This window comes from Onychomys torridus, chromosome 11 (assembly GCF_903995425.1).
Source record: "Onychomys torridus chromosome 11, mOncTor1.1, whole genome shotgun sequence".
Lineage (NCBI taxonomy): Eukaryota > Metazoa > Chordata > Mammalia > Rodentia > Cricetidae > Onychomys > Onychomys torridus.
Window position 1 is genome coordinate 43,855,930 of NC_050453.1, and position 22,458 is coordinate 43,878,387.

A 22,458-nucleotide genomic window follows, 5' to 3' on the forward strand; every position below is an offset into this window, starting at 1 on the left:
TAGCCCTACGTGATTTCCTTGTATGCCCATAATAAACACTATTTAATGAAAACCTTGAAAGGAAACTGGTTTTCAGATCCCCACCCACTTCCCTGTTCTCTCTCAAAATCGAGTCCTAATTCTGGAATGGCTTCTTACTTCAGAGAGGTCACCAGGTTCTGCCTGTGTCCCATCTCCTTGTGGTCTAAATACCCATCTGCTAATAGCAAGGGTGTCAAAGCTGTTGCTTTGTTTATTCTCTCTCAGGGAGTTTATTATCTCCTTAGAGTCTAAAAGCAACTAATACACACACACACACACACACACACACACACATATATATATATATCCTGAGTTTTCTTTTTTCCTTTTATTAAAAATCATTTTTCTCATATAATAAATACTGATTATGGTTTCCCCTCCCCCTATTCCTTCCAGGTCCTTCCCCTATCCAGAGATCTACCCTCTTCTGTCTGTCTTTAGAAAACAGACAGACACCTAAGGTGTAACAGTATAATATAATATAATACGATAAACCAAAAATTACACACTGGAATGGAACAAAATAAACACAAAGAAAGAGCCCAAGAAAAGATGCAGGAAAAGATACAGACATGAAACCCGCTTGTTTGCACACTCAGGAATCCCATAAAAACACTAACCTAGAAGCCGTAATATATACACACAGGACCTGTAGGGTAAAAATAAGAAAAAAAAAAAAAAAAAAAAAAAAATATATATATATATATATATATATATATATATATATATATGTGTGTGTGTGTAAAATAAAGAAATAAGAATAAAATTAAATTAAATTAAACAACAACAACAAAAAAGGATAAGCCCAGACATGACATTATGAGGCAAGGAACCTCCAAAGGAGGAGTAGAGAGACCAATACAGTGAAACAGTCAACAGAACCCAACCCTAACTGGCTAGTTAATACCATCTTAAGAGCATACCCAGCATTTTTCTCACACATGTTTGGCTAAATTAAATCATGGAATTTTAACATTTTATTTGCTAAGAGTCTACAAAGCACTCCATTAAATGTTCATCCCTGCTTTCCAATCTACCAACCTCCCCACTCCAAAAGCTTTTTGTGAGCTCTACAGTGTGTTAGTTACCTTTTCCTTTCTGTGACTATGTAGTTGGACAGAACAACCTGAGTAAAACAGAAAAAAAAAAAAAAAAAAAGATCTGGGCATATCATTTTAAACCATTTCATCCTATCATGATGGAGAATGGCACTGGATTGCGTAACTGAGGCTGTGAAGAATCCAAGAGACATTGAGCCACCTGGGGCCAGGTATAAGCTTCAGGGAACACTCAAAGTGAACTGCTTTATCCTGAGTCACAGAGACACACCCCGACAAGGATTCCACAGCCATTCATGCTGGCACTGGGAGCTGGTGAAAACGCACTCACAAAAGGAGCTTGACCTCACAAAGCTCATGTCTATCTTACTGTGCAAAATGTATTTAGTCTAACTTCCAGAGCCCACCAATCTTAAATTCCAGCACTGTTCAAAATCCAAGCCCAAAGTCTCTTCTGAAGAGAATGCAATCTCTTGGCTGAGAGCCTTCCATCATTTTTTTAAAGTGACATACTTCCAATTTATTTTTTTTCTTTTTTTCTTTATTATTATGTGTTTTAATTTTACACATCAGCCATGGGTTCCCCTGTCCTCACCCCTCCAGCCCCCACTCTCACCTCCCCCCTGCCCCTCCCCTCCATTCCCATGTCCTCCAGGGCCAAGACTCCCCTGAGGATTCATTTAAACCTGGTGGATTCAGTACAGGCAGGTCTAGTGCCCTCCTTCCAGGCTGAGCAAAGTGTCCCTGTGTAAGCCCAAGGTTTCGAACAGCCAGCTTATGCACTAAGGACAGGTCCTGGTCCCACAGCCTGGGTGCCTCCCAAGCAGATCAAGCTATTCAATTGTCTCACTTATCTAGAGGGCCTGATCCAGCTGGGGGCTCCACAGCCTTTGGTTCATAATTCATGTGTTTCCATTCATTTGGCTATTTGTCCCTGTGCTTTTTGCAATCTTGGATTCAACAATTCACACTCTTGCAGACCCTCCTCTTTCTTGACAGTTGGACACCTGGAGCTCCACCTGGGGCCTGGCTGAGGATCTCTGCATCCACTTCCATCACAAACTCAAATAAAAAAAACCACATGATCATCTCACTAGATGCAGAAAAGGCATTTGACAAAATCCAACACCCCTTCATGATAAAGGTCTTGGAGCGATCAGGAATACAGGGAACATACCTATACATAATAAAGGCAATCTACAGCAAGCCAACAGCCAACATCAAATTAAATGGAAAGAAACTCAAAGCAATACCACTAAAATCAGGAACAAGGCAAGGCTGTCCCCTCTCCCCCTACTTATTCAATATAGTACTTGAAGTTCTAGCCAGAGCTATAAGACAACATAAAGAGATTAAGGGGATAGAAATTGGAAAGGAAGAAGTCAAGCTCTCCCCATTTGCAGATGACATGTTAGTATACATGAGTGACCCCAAAAATTCAACCAAGGAACTTATACAGCTAATAAAAATCTTCAGCAACATTGCAGGATACAAGATCAACTAAAAAAAAAAAATCAGTAGCCCTCCTATATACAGTAGACAAACAGGCTGAGAAGGAAATCAGAGATACATCACCCTTTACAATAGCCAGAAATGATATAAAATACCTTGGGGTTACTCTAACTAAGCATGTGAAGGACCTATATGACAAGAACCTTAAGTCCCTGAAAAGAGAAATTGAAGAAGATGTCAGAAAATGGAAAGATCTCCCATGCTCATGGATAGGCAGGATTAACATAGTAAAAATGGCGATCTTACCAAAAGCAATCTACAGATTCAACGCAATTCCCATCAAATTACCAACACAATTCTTCACAGATCTGGAAAGAATAATACTCAACTTCATATGGAAAAACAAAAAAACCCAGGATAGCCAAAAGAATCCTGTACAATAAAACAACCTCTGGAGGCATCACAATCTCCGACCTCAAGCTCTACTATAGAGCTACTATAATGAAAACAGCTTGGTACTGGCATAAAAACCGACATGTGGACCAATGGAATCGAATTGAAGATCCAATTTATGACAAGAAATAAGCAGTCTGATTCTAAAAGTGGAGAAGGGAGGTATAATAAGAAAAGATGGGAAAAATAAGAATAAAATTCAGGAGAAAAGAATAACTCCTGTAGTTCCTTTTTAAACCTTTGGAGTACATGGTTCCATGACATGAGCTTGGGAAACCCCACTCTTGTGGCCTTATCATTTGCAGCATTGGGCTAAATCCATTCATTGACTGCAAGTTTCCTCAGCATATGCTCTTGGCATATCCAACATCCTGTATCCATTGTAATATCAGCTTCACTCTCATAGCTTCATGCAGCACCCTGGAAAGAGCATTCTAAGCTTGCTAAACATTGTCTGACCCCACAGGATTTTCTCAAAAACTTTAGTGCAAGCTTTTTTGACTACATAACTCTTACCCTCTGCACACCTGTAAAACCAGAACCAAATGGACAACTCCAAGTTCTGCCAAGAAGTAGCCAGCCCTACCTTGGACCATGGCTGCACAGCCTTTTAGTGCCTGGCTTGAACCTGGGAAAGCACTTCCTTGGGCAACTCTATGAGGTTAAAATACTGTCTTTTTGAGGAGAATCTTCCAGTGAGTTTATAGTTTTATACACTAAAGCCTTTGTGCTGTGGAATAATCCTTCTGTACACCGTGGATATGTATTTCTCTCAATGGTTGGTAGCCAGGCAGGAAATATAGGCCAGACAACCAAACTAAGGATGATGGGATAAAGCAGAGTGGGGTCGAAGAAGTCACCAGCAGATGCAGAGGAAACAGGACATGTAAAAAATTAGGTAATAAGCCATGAGCCACGTAGAAGAGCATAGATTTAAAAAAAAAAAAAAAGGTTGATTTAAAATGTAATAGTTATCTAGTACCAAGCCTGAGCGATTGACCAAGCATTTACAATTAATATTAAGTTTCTGAGTGGTTATTCAAGAGTGGCTGCTGGCATAGGAAAACACCTCCTACACCTGTGGCTATGGATTCTTATTAATTTCTGAAATGACCTCAAGTTACAGTTTGTATTACCTCAGTTCAAATTGCTTAGTTTCTTTTTAATATGTATGTTTGATAATACTAATATGTTTAACAGTGATAACTACTTTGTCCTCAGTTTTCTATGGAATTGAGCTTCTTTTCTGGCTAGAGCAGTGGTTCTCAGCCTTCCTAATGCTGTGGCACTGTATTACAGTTTTCGTGTTATGGTGATCCCAACCATAAAATTATTTTCACTGCTACTTCATAAATGTAATTTTGCTACTTTTATGAATCATAATGTAAACATCTGTGTTTTATGATGGTTTTAGGCAACCCCTGCTAAAGGGCTGTCTGACCCCCAAAAGGGATGCCACCCACAGGTTGAGAACTGCTGGGCTAGCCTGCACATTTTCATGTCTTTCTGTGCCAATTCTTGCTGCTAATTCTTACCGTAAACTGGACTAAGAGCAGCCGTTAATTACTTTGTCACAGGTGCCAGTGATATGGCTCAGCAGGTAAGGCACATGCCACCAAGCCTGACAACCCGAGTCCAGTCTCTGGACCCACTTAGTGGAAAGAGAGACCTAATTCCCCCTCAAGTTGTTCTCTTACCTACGCACACACACACACACACACGCACACACACACACACACACACACACACACACACACACACACGCACACTCTACAAAGCAATAAATAAATATAAAATTTTTAGACCATTCCACAGCCTGGATGCTCTGCTATCTTGGCATTTCTTTTGCCAAGTTAACTATTCCATTCCTTTTGAATTTGTCCTCACTCAAATTGTCAAGATATAAACAAGATGTAAACACATTATCTGCCCAGCTGTAACACAAATCGCCTCTAGTCCAGTTCCCAATAGAGCACGTGTTCTCATCTTGAATGGCAGAAGCGCAGTGTTTACTGTCTGCATTTCTTCTGGCATCCTGGTCTTCAAAGATCCCACCAGACTTGTTCATGACACTTCCTTTTATAGTATTCAAGGCTTCTCTGCCTACATCCCCAATCTCTTCCAAATTTCTCATACACTCCAGGTCCAAAGGCCTAAGAGCCATGGCGTCACATTTAGTCACAACAATGAGCCCACTTCTGTATTTGTGATTTACTGTGTTACCGTTACTGTGACCACAATACCTCACAGAAACAGTTTACAGGATTAATGATTTATTTGAACTGTGGCATCAGAGGGTCTCAGTTTTCCTCATCATAGCGAGGAAGGAAAACTTGGCAGGTACATGTTCTGCCAAGAGACTCTTCAGAGCAATGTACAGAAGCAGAGAGAGACAGTGAGGAACAGAGCCTGGATACCACCTTCAAAGCTTCTTCCTAGTGGCCTACCAGCTTTGTCCTCTCTGCGGGTTCTGGAGCCTCTCAAAATAGTGTCATGAGCTGGAAAGCAAGTATTCATATGAGTAAACCTGTGGGGGACACATATACTTCAAACTGTAACATAAGGCCCATGCTTACTGATTTTATGTCCTAAAAATAAATAGGTTTGCCATCAGTTGTATGATTTTTGGCCACATAGAGCTAAGAAATGCACTTAAATTTCTCTATCAATAAAATGAGAAGGTTTGGTTTTAATTACCTCTTCAGTATTCCACCAAACTCAGATCAGTTGATTGACATGTTATTTTTTTGCATTTTTCTCCTTTTTTATTTATTATATTTGTGTTTTAATTTTACACATCAGCTATAGGTTCCCCTTCCTCCCCCTCCCGCCTCTACCCCCACCTTTCCCTAGCCCCTCCCCTCCATTCCCATGTCCTCCAGTGCCAAGATTCCCCTGGGGATTCAATTCAACCTGGTGGATTCAGTACAGGCAGGTCCAGTCCCCTTCTTCCAGGCTGAGCAAAGTGTCCCTGTGTAAGCCCAAGGTTCCAAACAGCCAGCTCATGCACTAAGGACAGGTTTGGGTCCCACATCCTGGGTGCCTCCCAAACAGTTCAAGCTATTCAATTGTCTCACTTATCCAGAGGGCCTGCTCCAGCTGGGGGCTCCACAGTCTTTGGTTCATAATTCATGTGTTTCCATTAGTTTGACTATTTGTCCCTGTGCTTTTCCAATCTTGTTAGCTGTGTACCCTGACTGAGGCAAATACTCCCAATAATCACAGGAACTATCATCATACTTCCTTGGAGTCCTTCGAATCTTTTGGTGGCAAGCTTATATGCAAGCAACAGTTCAGTGTGCAGTACCTCTGACCCTGTATTGTCATTTTACCTTGTTTATTAATTTATTCTTCTATGCTGTGTACACTCCCTAAAATACACACTCAGAAACTATGAGGAATTACTTAGTGCCTTGTGTCTGTTTACATCTTCCACATGGAATAAGATTTGTGTGGATTTTATAGAGATAGTTTGGTGGTTAGAGCATTTGCTGTTCTTCCAAAGAACCTGGGTTTGGATCCCAGGCAGCCATATGGTACCTCACAACCATGTACCTTCAGTTCCAGGGGATTGGACACTCTCTTCTGGCCTTTGATACCAGGCACATATGTGGTTTGCATACACAAACTCTCTTACACATAAAATAAATAAATAAATCTAGAAATTTTCAAAAATTTATGTTATTGGCTAAGTAATACAAAGTTATGATGAATGAATACTGATTCGTGCTGCACATACACCCATGAAAATATTTTACTGATATTCAGTTACTGATTAACTACTGAACTGGGTATTTGATGATTGAGGCTAATTAAATATATTTTTTGGCTTAAAGAAGGTTACAGCGCCAGTGTAGAGGAAACACATGTAACAAACCAATCACAAGCATATTAAGTTCCTTTCTGGATATGTAAGGATGATACATTGAAAAGCTGACTCTATCAGAAACTGTGATTATTGTTTTTGCTCTTTCATCTAAATTTTATTTAGAAGATCTTTGTATTGTTTAACAACTGGTATAAACTGGATTAAAATAAAATGTAGCATAGATGAGTATTTTTAAGCCTTGATAAATGTTGAATCTGGGTGATGGGCATTCATTTTACCATTTATCTACTTCTATATGTTTAGAAATGTATAAAATAAAAAATAAAAATAAGAGACGATGATGTGCATTAATATACAACCCCAATTTTTCAAGCTAAGTGTGGTGGCTCATGCCAGTAATTATTCCCAGCACTTGCGAGGCTGAGAGAGAATTGATGTGACTCTCAGACCTTCTTGAATAATGGCCTACTGATTTCCATGCTACTCTGGGCTATAGAATGAGAATTTGTCTTGAAACTGAAAAAGGAGGGGAAGAAGGGCCAAAAGGGAAGGTTGTAGGGGAGACATTGCTGGTTTCCAAGCATGACTTTTATTTTTTATTTCAGATTGAAGATGCTCAGGTTCAAGACACTGGTCGTTACACCTGTGAGGCAACAAATGTCGCTGGAAAAACAGAGAAAAACTACAATGTTAACATCTGGGGTAAGTGTAAGGAGCATTTGTCAAACAGAGCAGTCAGCCTGTGGTTTGCTTGTACTGACTGGGTCAGTTTTTCAAGTGGCATTCATACATTGTGCTGCATAGATGGAAATGATCAGTTTCCCAAGTATCCACTCAAGGAACTGATCCAAAATACATAATGGATGGATGGATGTCCTGAGCCTAAACATGCTCATCATTGTGACTTCAGTGTAGCGTGGCTCCCCTCTCCTGCCTAACATCCCTGTTAGCTTTGACAGCCAGGGCTTGTACTGATTGGGCTTTCTCTAGACACTAGTGATGGTTTGTCCAGTGAGAGTAAAGTAGAAGGCCATGTTACGCATGCAAATTGTGTTCTTGCCCTGTAAGGCAGCATAGGAGATTGCCGTGCTAATTGAGAAGGTATTTTCACTTGAAATGTTTACCATTTGCTACTAAGGTACATAGTGCCTTGGCTGTGGCTATGTACTAATTGTTTAAAAATGCTCTCATCTCCAACATTTTACCATTATTTTAAATAATACATTAGATCTATTTGTGACATTAAAATCTCATTTAAATTATTTAATTATTTGTTTAAACTTTTCACTTCCTGAAATAATGAAATGAAATTTACATTTGACTCACCTGAAAAAGTGATAAAAAGTAGGGACACTTTTTTCTTAATTTTGATGGACAAATTAATTTTCAAAGCATATGTGTGTGTCAAAATAACTTTAAAAATAATTATCATTTTAATAATCATTGCAGTAAGTTATAAGAAAAGCTATTGCCCAATTGGTAAAAAGATGAATTTGTATTTAAATGGTACAGTTTGTCATATAGAAAATTTATATTTACTGCATATGAATTGTACATCATCAATTTCCATTTTTAGCTCTTCCCGTTCTTTCTCCCTCTCTGTTTCATCTTTTTCTTTTTCCTTTCTTTCAAATGAGAAAAACATTCTCCTATCTCCCAATTTGTACAAGACCCCGAGCTAAAAGCAGTATAGTAAAGGTTAAGGGGGAGGCTGCAGATGGGAAATTAGGAGTCCTGGCCACCTGCAAAGTGAGATGAGAAGAGAGCCTGATGTCGAATACTTCCTCTCAAATGTGGAAACCCAAACCAAAGCAAACAGAAAACATGAAAGTAGAGGAGAGTTGACTGTTAGGGAGGAGAAGAGGGCTGGGATAAAGGAAATAAGGGAGAAGGCAACAGAAGGCAGGATGGAGGTCAAGGCAGACGTGAACAGAAGATGATGCATGTGTAGTAGAAAACCCAGGGAAAGCCATTAACAAAACGAGTGAGGTGGAGACATGAAGCTTTTGAGGTATCTATGGACCAACAGTGTGAAGTTATCCTCCACGCAGTCAGAAATACAAGCAAAGTTAGAGTCATAACTATGTGTAGGTAGAAGCTGAGTTTCCTTAAATAGGTAAAAGAAATGTGTAGTATAGAGTGCTATATAGAATGGCTGCCAAGAGCACTGTATGAATATGTGGATAGAAAGCGGGACCCTACGTGGGAAACTGAGAAGAAGCGGCCAAAGAGGCTGGAAGAAACCTATTAAAAGTGATGGCATAGAGCTGACCCCAACCCTAGCCAGTCCTGGGATAGCAGCACACACACACCCATGACCCCGGCACTGGAGAGCTGGTCCTGCCCCACATAGGATAGCTGCCTTCTACCCCATGGGCATGGGAGAGCTAGCTCTGTCCATCTTCTGAGGGGGTGGTCCCAGCAGCCCAGACTGACCAACTCAGCTACCTCCAGGCACACATCCAGGGCTTTGAGTTGGCACACCCCAATGTCTACCCCATCTATGACCTGCTGGAGTGAGTGAAGGAACTGGTCCTGCAAAACCATAGCTGCAGGATCTCCATGACTCCAGGCAACAACAGGATATCCAAGAGGAGTTTGGGTGAGGGTCTAGTATTGATGGTGTACCAGAAGCCAGAGGCCTTGACCCTAACCAACAATACATTGTGCAATGTATATTTGCAAGTAAAGCTGTTAAGACAAAGGATCTATGTAATGCACCACAGCTCCCAAGGCCACTAAGATAAATGAAGAGGTGGGAAAGACAGAGGATCGAAGTGTTTTGTTGTTGTTGTTGTTGTTGTTTGTTTGTTTGCTATCTAATATTTTTAACTGATTTTCTATTTTTTTTTTTTTTTAAATTTTCCTTTGGGAAGGGATGCTACAAGGATGAAGGGTGGATCCAGAGGGACTAGGAAGTGAGTGGATTGGGGTGTATGATATGAAGTTCCCAAAGAATCAATGAAAAGTTATGTTTAAAAAAAATGCTGGCATGGAAATGAAGAATAGTGATGTCCCAAGAACAATAAAGTGGGCAATGAATAAGCTGCACATAGGTGGATGGATGAGTTAATGGGCAATGTTACATATTGCAGAGAAGTCACTAGACATAAACGTTAAGATGTCCTTTACTCATATATAAACTAATGCCTTTAGGAAAAAAGGGGTTTAACAATAGAAAGTAGAGTGCAATAAATATGCTAATGAATGATAGTGGAGAAATTTGAGTTGTCAGAGATAGAATCACTTGAAAATATGGATTCTTTCCTCTGTTCCATCACTATTCCATGTGTAGTGGCTAATGAGAAAGATGAAGAGTCCAGGTTAGAAAACTATAAATAGTTCAATTTAAGTGAAAGATCTACTTTAAGTTAGATAGAAAGATATATGTGTTCATAATACGCCATATATTTGAGACTGTAGGCATGAGTAGGCATTAACTGTGAGCAGGATGAAAGCAATACAAAGGACTAAAGTACACTGTCTCATTCATTGAACTCAACATTGCTCATTATTGACTAGTTTGGTACAGTGGAAAGAGGAAATGTGGTAGAAAGGCAATGGGGATGGATCGACAAAACTTCAATGTATTTAATTCTAAGTGTTTCAGAACATATTAAAGAGTTTTAAAGAAGAACCAGGGTGCTCAAATATGTATATTTAAAGAAAGCAACTATACTCTAGATGTGTTTAAGAAGTTCAATCAAGATGAGCAGAAGCTGCATATCTGTGTTCCTCAGTCAGCTGGGCTTGTGGATGGTGGTGTCTCTCTTTGGGAAGGAACAAAGGCTGCTGTGTTCATTTCCAGACAGATCAAGCTTGACAGTGCTTCTTGAGCATCCTATGTGACATGTGAAGAACCAATTTGCTGTGAGACCGAGATAGAGTCTTCATTATATTTATAACTACTTACATTCCCAGAAGCCACCAGGAGTAGCTGAGGATAGAGTTGAAAGTGGAGATTATGAGCTCAGAGTAGTGTCAATCTGTGTTTGTGTAATTTTCTTTTGTGTAACTCATTGACTGTTGGGTAGTTGATGGCAATATTGCTCAATAAGAGGAACGAAGAGTCAGACAATTGGGAGTATTGGCAAATGAGCTACCGAAATGATTGATTATGAAATCTAAGGTGCAGAGAGGTCAATAATCAAGAGAAAACAGCTGAACATGGAGACATTTGAGAGATAAAAATATTTAATTAGGATGGTGAATTGAGAGTTGAGCCTACTTGAGTGAGAAAGCAAGAATGGAGCAATCATCAAACCATGGCTGAATTTATGAACATAGGAGGAATTTTCTAGATGATATAAAGGCCATTGTATTGTCTCTGAAGGAGAAAGGGAAGAGCAGACAGAGGAACTGACCCTATGGCATTTAGACTGGTTACTCATGTGGATACTTTACATGTGGATACATGTGGATATTCTACAAAATGGTGGGAGGACTTGGTATGAAGAGGAAGAACAAAAACAAGTTCAGCAGCCAATCAGTGAACAGATGAATGGCAGATTCACAGATGTGATAAAAAGAAACGAGACTGGTCTCATGAGATTCAGAAGAAGAGAATTGTTTGCACAGAGGTAGTTGAATAAGGACTGATCCTTTAGGGGGCATGAAAAGGATTCTATGACCACTCAACTCCTAGGAACTTGGAAGAATGGGTATCTGCCACTGGATGATACTGCAGTGTCCTGGGAGTGGGGGATTTAGCTAGTGTTTTTCGGCTGCAACCCCTTTGAGAGAAACTTATTACTCAAGACTGAAATTGGAGGGCTCCAGATGAATTCTGCAGACCAATTAAGGACAAGGTGTGCAATCTAGAATAAGTAAGTGAATGTCTGCCTCTTAGGTGAAGCCCCTTGCCTTGTTTTTTGTTGGACATTGTATGCCTAATGTACTCCTATGCAGCATCTGAGCTAGCAAAGCTGGCTGGGCATCAATGTCTGGGTTAACTTTCCATTTGGAAGGTGTCAACACTCTCGTGCGTGATATCTAGTTATCAGTAATAAACCATGCCACTCTGAGTACTTCAATTCTAGGATTTCTGTGACAGTGGGGGGTTCTGTTATTTGGAACTGATTGTATTTTTTTAGAGGTGACTTTCAACCTTATGTGCTTTTTCTCTTCCATCATTTGGGAAGAAGCCCCTTCTACTATGTGGAGTGTTAGGGAAACTACATGACACAAACACTGTAAGATCAATGCCTTTTCTTCCTTTCAGTACCACCTAGCATTTATGGATCTGATGAGCTTGTGCAACTTACGGCCATTGAAGGGAATCTCGTCACTCTGCTGTGTGAATCAAGTGGAATTCCACCCCCAAATCTTACTTGGAAGAAGAAAGGTCAGTTTGTATCACTAAAAGTTTAAGAGATAGAGATGATGATGATGATGATAGATAGATAGATAGATAGATAGATAGATAGATATGGATGGATGAAGTGAATATCTTTTTTTGGTGAACATATCAATTTGTAAAAGGAAAAAAACAACAACAGAAACCTTTTGGGTTTGTGTTCTAAATGCTAGACAGCAAAATTGCTTTGTATTAACTTTCAGCATGCAATACTTAAGTATTTTTTCACTGAAGAACATTATCAGACTAACTGCTCCCCAGAAAAATCAACTTTCTGCATTATGTCCTTGCTTTTAATCAAATGTGTAATGAAACATTTATAATTATCAAAAGTCTACCAAAGAATTATTTTTCTTTACAAATGTTCTTAAAATTATTTTCCAAAATAGACATTTTTGCATTTATGGAAGTTTTGCAACATATTTTAGGGCTGAAGTCTGTAGTTGAGTAGATTTTCATTAGTAAATATTTATACATGCCCACTAAACATAAAATAAACCATTGAAAATTCTACTTCATCCAGTTTTTCATTTTGCCCACAAGAAAAGGATTATTTCACAGGATTGTCTACCTTTAAGATACTTAAACTAGTAAGTAATAAAGAAGTTCTTCTCTGGACATGTATTTATAAAAGCCACATTTTTTGCTTCAAATTCTGCTATTCGGGTTTTATTGCAGGCTCTCTGGTGTCGGCTGACTCTGGGGGAAGAGTTCGAATTTTATCTGGAGGCAGGCGGTTACAAATTTCAGTTGCCGAGAAAGCTGATGCAGGACCCTACACGTGTGTGGCATCCAATGTGGCTGGAATTGCAAATAAAGACTATAATCTGCAAGTGTACAGTAAGTTATTGACCTCCTCAAGCTCCGGGCACAACTTTCTTCTAAAGATGCCTATATTTCCTTTCCGTTTGGCTTTCGAGCTGTAAGGTTCATTCACAGTAACAGCCAGACCATGGTATAAATCATGCTGACATAACCAGAGAGTAATTTCTTCCTTCAGGTGATTGTTTACTCAGAAATACAGCTACTCATCCCCATCCTCTCACCAGTAACAGACACATCGAGGTGGTTGCAATATGCTGGGTGGGGAAATGTGTAGAAAGGGAATGGAGGGGACTATACTTTATAGTTTCCGTTGCTGGTGGTGTTTTTGTTATTTGTTTGTTTTGATAAGTTCTCATGTAGCCCAGGCTAGCCTCAAACTTGGTGCACAGTTGAATAACCTTTAGCTTCTTATCCTCCTTCATCCATCTCCTGATGCTGGGATTACAGGCACGTGCTAGCATACATGCTTCATACATGCCAGGAAAGTATTTTATTTTAAAAGGATATGTAGACTATAACCTGTGCAACATTTTAGAGTGTTTGAAAATATGCATGGTATAACTTCATCTATATGTGCATGTCTACAAGAGGGATAACTGTTGCCTCTATCACGCACACATGGGAACTCAAACTCAGAGACCCTCCTCAAGGTTGAACAGGTCATGTGGCTTATGTATAGTTGAACTGTCCCCAGAACACAGGTTTACTGACCCTGGCCCATTTTCCTTTCCACACACATAGGAGTGCAAGTTGGCCTCATTCCTAATTCTAATCAGTATCTATTAGGTGGATTCAGCTGTAGAGAAATAGAATGACTGGCTACCAGGGGCGTAGCTGGCAGTTTACTTCTGCATGTAAGGAGACATCCGAGGCTAGCAGTTAGTCTCTGAAGATGGTCACCTTATCATTCCTAACAAGACAGAGGCTCTGTGATTTTTCTAGCCCTTCCTTCATGGTGTTAAGAGGGTTGCTGCATCTGTGACACCAAATGCACACTGAAGTCAAGAAAAGGAAAGGGTGTTAATATTTTGCTTTATGTCAAGAGAACCCAGCCCCTGTAGGGCCTCTATTGAAACATTAAAGGCTTGAATGATATAAAAATAAACATGCATGTCCATTTCATTGATATGCAAACTTGCCTTTGTCTTTAGAAAGCAGTAAATTATATGCATACTAAAGAATTATTTTAAGATAAGTTTCTTTATGATTTATTATCAGTAAGTGTTTCATTTGTGTATCTGTTTTATGTGCCTATATATCCAGTGTTACATAAAGCTTTATCAGGTGAAGAGGAATCACTAGTGAAATAAGTTAAGAAACCCTAAGCTACTGTATCCGTTGTAGTACTTGGAACACTTCTATAAATCAGAATTGTAATTGATAAGTACAATTACTGTATTATTTCTCCAAAAATGAGTGAATATAGCATTCTTTGCCTCCTGGGTCAATAGCTTTCTTTTAGGTATTAACCCTACTTAAAAACAGAGAAGAATTCTATCTCTCAATATACTAATAATTTATTACATAGTAATGTGGTCTGTTATTTTGAGTCTCTTTTAGTAGCTAATATATTGACATAATACTGCATTTATCTTGGGACTGAGGATGTAACTCACTTTATAGTGTTTACCTATCATGCACAAGGCCCTGCCTTTCATGCCCTAACCACATCACCTGGGTGTGGTGGTGCATTCCTTGTTATCACAGTTCTTTAGAAATAGAAGCAAGATGGACAGTTCAGTGTGTAAACTCCTATTCGAAGTGAAGCAAACATTTCCTGTATTGTTTCTCATGATGTCTTTTCACCCAAAGTTCGACCATCTATAGCCAACAGCGGCAGCCACCACTCTGAAATTATCGTTATCCGTGGGAAGAGTGTTTCCTTGGAATGCGAGGTGCACGGTATTCCTCAACCAACAGTGACCTGGATGAAAGATGGCCGTCCTTTGAGCGCAGGAAAGGGAGTGGAAATATTGGATGGAGGTCGCGTCCTTCAGCTGAAGAGTGTGCACGTGTCTGACACAGGCCGTTATGTGTGTGTCGCCGTGAATGTAGCAGGAATGACTGACAAAAGATATGACTTAAGTGTGCATGGTAAGTAGGGAGGGACCCCCCAGATCTGGTCACAGGATGATACAATTGAGTAGCCTGGGTGTGGGAGGCCAGCTCCCACCTTTTCAAGGGTTCTTAGGAGGAGGAGGAGGGAAGGATAAGAAAATATTAGAGCCTGGTGGTGATGGTGCATGCCTTCAATTCCAGCACTTAGGAGGCAGAGCCAGGAGGTCCTCTGTGAGTTCAAGGCCAGTCTGGTCTACAGAGTGAAATCCAGGACAGGCACAAAAACTACACAGAGAAACCCTGTCTCAAAAAAACCAAATATATATTAGATAGAAATATAGACAAGAGGAGAAAGACAGAAACACAGGATAGCATAGGGAGGACCTGGGTCAATACCCAGTGGCCTTTTTAGTTTATTCAAAAGTGCTTTTTATAACAATGCCAAGGGGTGAGGCAAAAGACCTCCCCCTTGCTAGATCAAAGCACACTGCACAGTCAAGTATAGACCCTTCCAAACACCTGGTAACCATGCCTGTGGTCAAATCATCCCCTGATGCAGCCCTGCTGGGTAAAGCAAGTTCAGATTCTCAGACCCTGAGTAATTTTCACCTCCACCCCTGGGAGCATAACCTCAGATCTAAAAGGATTCTATTTATATCCCATCTGTCTTTTTTAATTCTTTGAGAATTTCATGAATATATACTAAGAAATGTGACCATTTACATATCCCATCATCCATTTCATCTCCAATTCTGCCTGAATCTCCCCCAACACCTATCCCTCAACTCCCTCCCCCCCCTTTTTGATATATTACTAAGTCCAGTTAGTGCTGCCGTCTGTTCATGGTGTGGGACCGTGAAGCACTGGGAAGCTTCTGCTGGCCACACCCTCCAAGAAGAATGATTCTCCCTTTCAGCAGCTATTGATTGCCAATAGCTCCTCAATAAGGAGCATAGGCTGGAGTTAAGTCCATCATCTGTGCATGAATTTTGACTAGCCTGATCATGTATAGTTCTTGTTTAGGTAACTACAGCTGGTGTGAGATTGTGAGTGCAAGACCGTGTTTCACAGAGCCCACCCTTTTCTACATATTTACGTCTTATTTAGTCTCCTCATTTAACTTTCTACACCTGACTTCATGTTACCTGCTGAGACAACCACATAGTGTTCTTTTGAGGATGCATATAATAAAGTGGGGGAAAATTAAGACTAGCTCTTACTATGTAATCAGCTGGCTTAGAATGCACTGTCTAGATGAGGCTGACATCAATCAACCTCCTTTGCCTCACTAGTGCTGGGATTAAAGGCATGCACTACCACATCTGGCTAAATCCTTTAATAATACAATTTTCAAATTCAAGTCTTAAGTAAGACTATTTTAAAGTTTGCTGCTCAGTATCCCTTGGATATGAGTTGTATTAAAGTCAGACTTAAGATTTTGATGAATAAAGTACACATTTGGGGGCAGGAAGAGACCAGACATGTTCACATTCCAAGTTAACTATTTGTGTTCATGCAATTTGAGGTGTAATTTTTAATCTATAGAAGCAATGGGAATTTTAATAGACACAAATTTTACAGCTTGAATACCATTAATACATTAATAAACCTAGGTCTGCTGGTGTATGTCTATGATACTGGAAATTTTGAGGCTGCATTTGGAGGACTGTGAGTTCAAAGCCAGCCTGATTCAATAGGGAGTTCCAGATTAACATGAGTTACAAAACTACATCTCATAACAAACAAAAAGGAAATGGTTGAAGCTTAGTGTTAATTTCCTATGTTTATAGCCATGTGTATGCCAAAGATGAAGGGAACAGGATAAAAAAGAAAATTAATATTAAATATCTTAATTAATGTTAAATAATATTAAATTTAATCTATAAGATTATAGCAATTTTTATAGAATCCTGTCTATAAGAAGGTTGTGAATTTTTATTATCAATCTGTCAGAAAATAGATCTAACTCATAAACTAATTCACTATTGCTGGCATAGCAAGGCCAAATTAATCAAAATTGGAAAGCAGTGACATGCTTTTTTATTTTCAGAGGTGGCAATATTATGATTGCTTGTTTTGATTACTATTAACAAGAAAATAGAAGGCTCTTACTGCAAATACACTGTCAAGGATTATGCATTTGGCTTTCTTCTTTTCTATTTCCAGTCACTTTGGTTTTATCTTCTAGCCCCTCCAAGCATCATAGGGAACCAAGGAATCCCTGAGAATGTCAGTGTGGTGGAAAAGAGCTCCGTATCCCTGACTTGCGAAGCCTCTGGCATCCCCCTGCCTTCTATCACCTGGCTGAAAGATGGCTGGCCCATCAGCCTCGGCAGTTCTGTGAAAATTCTCTCAGGTATTCACAATTCGGATAGCTTGATCATCTGGTTGGCTTTGTGCGAACATCGTTTCTCTTTAGTTCATTTTCAGTGTTTATGTTGTTTCATTTTTCTTTCTGATCTAGGCACTTATTATGATACCTACTCATCATATTACCCAAACATATTTGAAACACAGAAGGGTATATGAATATCAGGAAAACTTTAAATTAATCTCCTAACTCTTGTCCTAAAAAGGACTTGGTGTTGTCTTATTAGCATCATATAACATTCCCCTTGTACTAAGAATGCCAAATGACGCATGACTTGTCTGAATGGTACTTATATCACTGGGAAGTGAGTTTCCTGGGTGCTGTGACCTTATCACTAGTTCAGCTTCTGATAATTTTGTAGGAAAACCTGGATATCTTATCACCCATAGGTCTGTGTAAGCCTGGATGGAAGGTTTTTGAGGCATATCACAAGAACTCTACAGTCGGCCTGTTTTGATAATGGCTGTCATATACACTAAAAAGATAATCTTTCTTCAGCTTTTTGAGGAGCTTTGTTAACCCTGGCAGCATCTGTGTCCTGTGGCTTTTGTTAAACTGAAGTGAGTTTATATTACGTTCAGTTATTAACACAGAGCTTGCTAAAGCACCAATACTCAATCCAGATCTTGGGAAACTCCCCGAGTTTCTTCCTCTGTCCTATGATGCTTTTCATTTCATAGGACCCTAGCTCCATGTCCTTATGAAGCAGAGAGTAGTGGCAAAGATGCTTTTTGCTACAGTTTGGCTACCAAAAGCTTGAGCGCATTATTTTCTCTTCTCAAAATTATCTTCATTTTTTAAGTAGTTTCAGGTCTGGAAAGTTTGAATTTATTAAATGTGATAACATCAAAGATCACAGAAATGAAAACAGTATGGCAGAGTGCTCCGGCTGGCTTCTTACCCATTTACAGGAGTGGTGTTTTGGTTCTGTTTAGTTTTGTTTTGGTTGACCAGCAGCTGGAGATCCCTGAGCAAAGCACATTAAAAGTATTTCACCTTATGACTGCCAAAGGGCTCATTCAGCTTTACAATCTGGATGTGTTTTGTGTGATGGATAAATAAATGAGAAGCAGATGAATGGCATGTGACTTGCTCACTGCTCTTCTGCTGCACAATTCTGTTTCGTGAAGACTAATCCTCCTGAGGCTTGTCTGCACGCAGGGCTTTAGTGATGGCCCTATCATTGTCAGAGAGTCATCTGCCAAGAATAGGCAACTGCCATACCAATCTGGTAGAAGCTAGAGATATCTTGATATAAGTATAAATAGCAGTCATGCTCATTTCAGGTTTTCACAAGATTATGGGAGAGGATCAAGAAGCAAAGATGTGATCTGGTTGACTGAGGATTGTGGACCCAGTGATGGTTCATAAACTTTGTATCACTTTAATATCCCTTCAACTGCGGTCTCACTAATCTGAGCTAGCAACCAGTGGGTGACTCCTTTCCAAATTGACATAAGTGTTTAAAAAGAAAACCCTGTTTATGTTGTTTACTTCTGTTTTTCTGGGAGAAACACAATTCAGTACAAGACATCAGCTTTACTTTTCTCAGATAAGATATTGCTAAATTCGCCTTCTGGTGAATTGAGGGCAGGGACGTTGTTGCTTGGACAAGCCCTGCTGTCTTGTCTCCCTGTAAACTGAAAGCAGATGGTAGCGCCTCAGCCAGACCCAGGTGACTATTTAATCGAGAATTTTATGTGTATCCATTAGAAGTTTTAGTACAAATCCAAGGTGCTAAGCAAAAATATGCCCACCTAAAAAGTTTTTATAAATCTGAGCAGTGCTTTTTTTTTTCTCTGTGATTTTTCATAAGTCATTCGGAGGTCTCTACTTCCAGTGTGTTGATTTGCCTTCAAAAGGCTGTGCTTCATCTTACATGCTGACTCCTTTGCCTTAGTCCTTAATAGAAATTTCCTGCCAAATTCCGTTTTTCAGCCTGTCTCAGTCTGTATGCATTTCCTCCTCAAGGAAAACACAGAAATTCAAAATGCAGGAAGAAGCCAAGGAAGCATTGTGTCTGTGCCTGAGGTGACCCTGTAACCCTGTCATTGATGACACCAGGATTTCCAAGAAGCTAACATGATAGCTGCCAGTCAGTCCTTCTTCATGGTTTCATCTCCCTTTTATATCCATGTCACACAAATCTGGATCCCCAATCTAGTCCTCCTGCTGGCATTCCCATTTTGTCATTCAGCCCCCTTTCACAGTCTTTCCTGAGCATCAGGTCAGCACTGACTTGTGAAAGCACCAAATCAGGTCGTGGCCTTGTTTTAGGCATGTAACTCCCCCCTTCACTTTCAGCAAACACTAAATTCCTCAGTGTAACATCCAAGGGCACCCAGAACCTGGCCAAACCTCATCCAACTTTGCCTCTTGTCATTCCCGACACCTCTTTATACATACATACTCTGCTATCCCTACCCTCTGCCTCTATAACTTCATACTCAACCATAGCAGTATTTTACCTTCTCTACAAAACTTCATCTCTCATTCGGGGTCACCCAGAACTGTGTTTATCTTTAAGTCATGTGCTGTCTTGTTTTTCCAGGAGGCAGGATGCTGCGGCTGATGCAGACCAAACCAGAAGATGCTGGCCAGTACACTTGTATTGTAAGGAATGCAGCTGGTGAAGAGAGGAAAATGTTTGGACTCTCAGTATTAGGTACTTGTGTACTTTGCAATATGTAAAGGGAAAATCCAATTGGCCTCAATGCGTTCTGCACACAGAGCTCAAATTTATTCACAGCTGGAATTTATACCTATGTGGTCTTTGGCCCCTGGACTATGATTCTTGGCAAAGTTTCAGCGTTACAATTATTTGGAGGAAATGAGTCCGATTCAACTGCAAAAGTGCTTTATGGTGCCAGTTCACAACTGCTCAGAAATGCTCTGAGATGTGGTGTGGTGGCTTAAAACGAGAGTGCTCACTCATTAGTTTGTGGACACATTCTGTCTTAGTTTAATTCACGTTGCTGTGGTAAAGCAACCCGAAGTAACTCCAGGGAGAAAGGATGTATTTTAAACCCCAGTATGAGGTCTCAGCCCATCACCATGGGGAAGCCAAGGGAGCAGAAAGTTGAAATCATTTACATGCACAGTCAAGAATAGAAAGAGACTAGATGCCTGCCTATATGTAACTCAGCTGGTTTTGTCCTCTTTTACAGAATCCAACCCAGGGACTAGAGCCCTCCAGAGTGGGTGGGTCCTCTCACCTCACTTAACATAATTAAGACAATCCTCCACAGGCTGGCCTAATTCACACAGTTCTTCTTTGCAAATCCTTTTCTACAGGATTAGAGATAGTGTCAAATTAACTTTTAAATATAACCACTACACATTTTATTCATAGTTATGATTTAAATTATAATTTCATTCATTAAAATTGGGTTTGTAACAATTTTATAGTGAAAATGAAAACTAGAATTTGTAAAAAAAAAACCAAAAAATACAATACTTTGACATTCTAGTCACTGGATAATGAAGATTTGTTTAAAGCTTTGGCACTTACATCACAGCCTGGCTGTTGGAGCTGTAACTTACTTTTCCCATGTTTTTGTGTGTTTGTTTTAGTTCCTCCTCATATTGTGGGTGAAAATACATTGGAAGACTTGAAGATTAAAGAGAAACAGAGTGTTACCTTGACTTGTGAGGCAACAGGTAAAGAGTCAGTTCTTTTAATCCTGGAACTCGCTCTGTAGACCAGGCTGGCCTCGAACTCACAGAGATCTGCCTGACTCTGCTTCCAGAGTGCTGGGATTAAAGGCATTCGCCACTGCCGCTGGCCTTAGAGAACAGTTGTATCAAATGGCAGGAAAAAGGTATCTAGTTTTCAGTCCTCCTGCCCTGCATCCCTCCCTGTCTTTGCCCAAATTTACAGCATTCTCTGTTTAAGCTTCTGGGTTTAATGGTCCATTCCAGCCACCTTTGTTAACATGACTTGCTTTTATAGTTTTTAAAATTACAAGAAGTCATCTGAATAATTTTAAATAATATTTAATTGGTGTCTCCATTTAGAACTTTCTAAGGTGTTCTCTACCAACTACAAATATTGAATAAATAATTATTTTAGTTTATCTCTAAATTCTTGGGAAGAATCATAATACATCACAAAATGTTTGTTGAACTAAATGCTTTACTTTTCTACAGTTTTCTCTCAAAAGAACAAAAAAGGTCTTCATATGAATAGAAAATAATTTATAGTATTTTTTATAATGACATATGCTTCACTCTTTTAAAGTGTAATTTACTGTGAAAATAGTTAATTGTAGGAGCTAAACCACCTATAATTAAACACAGAGACCAATGTTTAGTATCATTTACAGATAAAAAGTAACCTACATTTGAAATGATTTCTATTTTTTATGTCTTTTTCGCCATAGTGTAATCACTGTTACATTAAAATTTCATTTTTGACACTAGTTCAGAAAGAATAGATACTTCATTGTTTTAAAAGTGGGCTATGGTAAACACAGCAAATATGTGACAATGTCTTCTTTGGGTGTTGGCCATTTATAGTATGTCATGTTGAGCTGCCCTCAAAAAAAAAGGCTTTTCCTTAACAGGGAACCCTGTGCCACAGATCACATGGCACAAAGATGGACAGCTTCTCCAAGAAGATGAAGTCCACCACATGATGTCTGATGGCCGGTTTCTTCAAATTACCAATGCTCAAGTGTCACACACAGGACGATACACATGTTTGGCCTCTAATACAGCTGGAGACAAAAGCAGAAGTTTCAGTCTCAATGTGTTTGGTAGGTGTGAACTTCATTTCAAACCTTGAAAAATCAGTGTTTTCTCTCTCTCTCTCTCTCTCTCTCTCTCTCTCTCTCTCTCTCTCTCTCTTTCTGTTTCTGTCATAGAATTTCATTATGTGAAGGATACCAGCACTTGTGTATGTAGGCTGTTTTTATTTCATTCTTTCATTGCTATGGAATAAATTATGTTCGGGCATAATGTTTTGTGCAAGGAAAAAGGATCAAGTTAGACATTAAATATCAATAGTGAAGGAGAAAGTTGTCAGCAGATCAAG

The 22,458-nt window shown here is 39.5% G+C and overlaps 1 protein-coding gene across 1 annotated transcript in view; it reads left to right on the forward strand.

The window, feature by feature from the left end:
- The window catches only part of Hmcn1 (hemicentin 1), a 439,960-nt gene that overhangs the window by 290,477 nt on the left and 127,025 nt on the right, over window positions 1-22,458 (forward strand). The window contains exons 42-49 of the mRNA XM_036202400.1: window positions 7,419-7,515; window positions 12,035-12,157; window positions 12,848-13,009; window positions 14,807-15,088; window positions 17,241-17,408; window positions 19,975-20,088; window positions 20,997-21,083; window positions 21,989-22,180. Of these exons, the coding sequence (XP_036058293.1) occupies window positions 7,419-7,515; window positions 12,035-12,157; window positions 12,848-13,009; window positions 14,807-15,088; window positions 17,241-17,408; window positions 19,975-20,088; window positions 20,997-21,083; window positions 21,989-22,180 (1,225 nt within the window). The remainder of the gene's footprint in view (window positions 1-7,418; window positions 7,516-12,034; window positions 12,158-12,847; window positions 13,010-14,806; window positions 15,089-17,240; window positions 17,409-19,974; window positions 20,089-20,996; window positions 21,084-21,988; window positions 22,181-22,458) is intronic.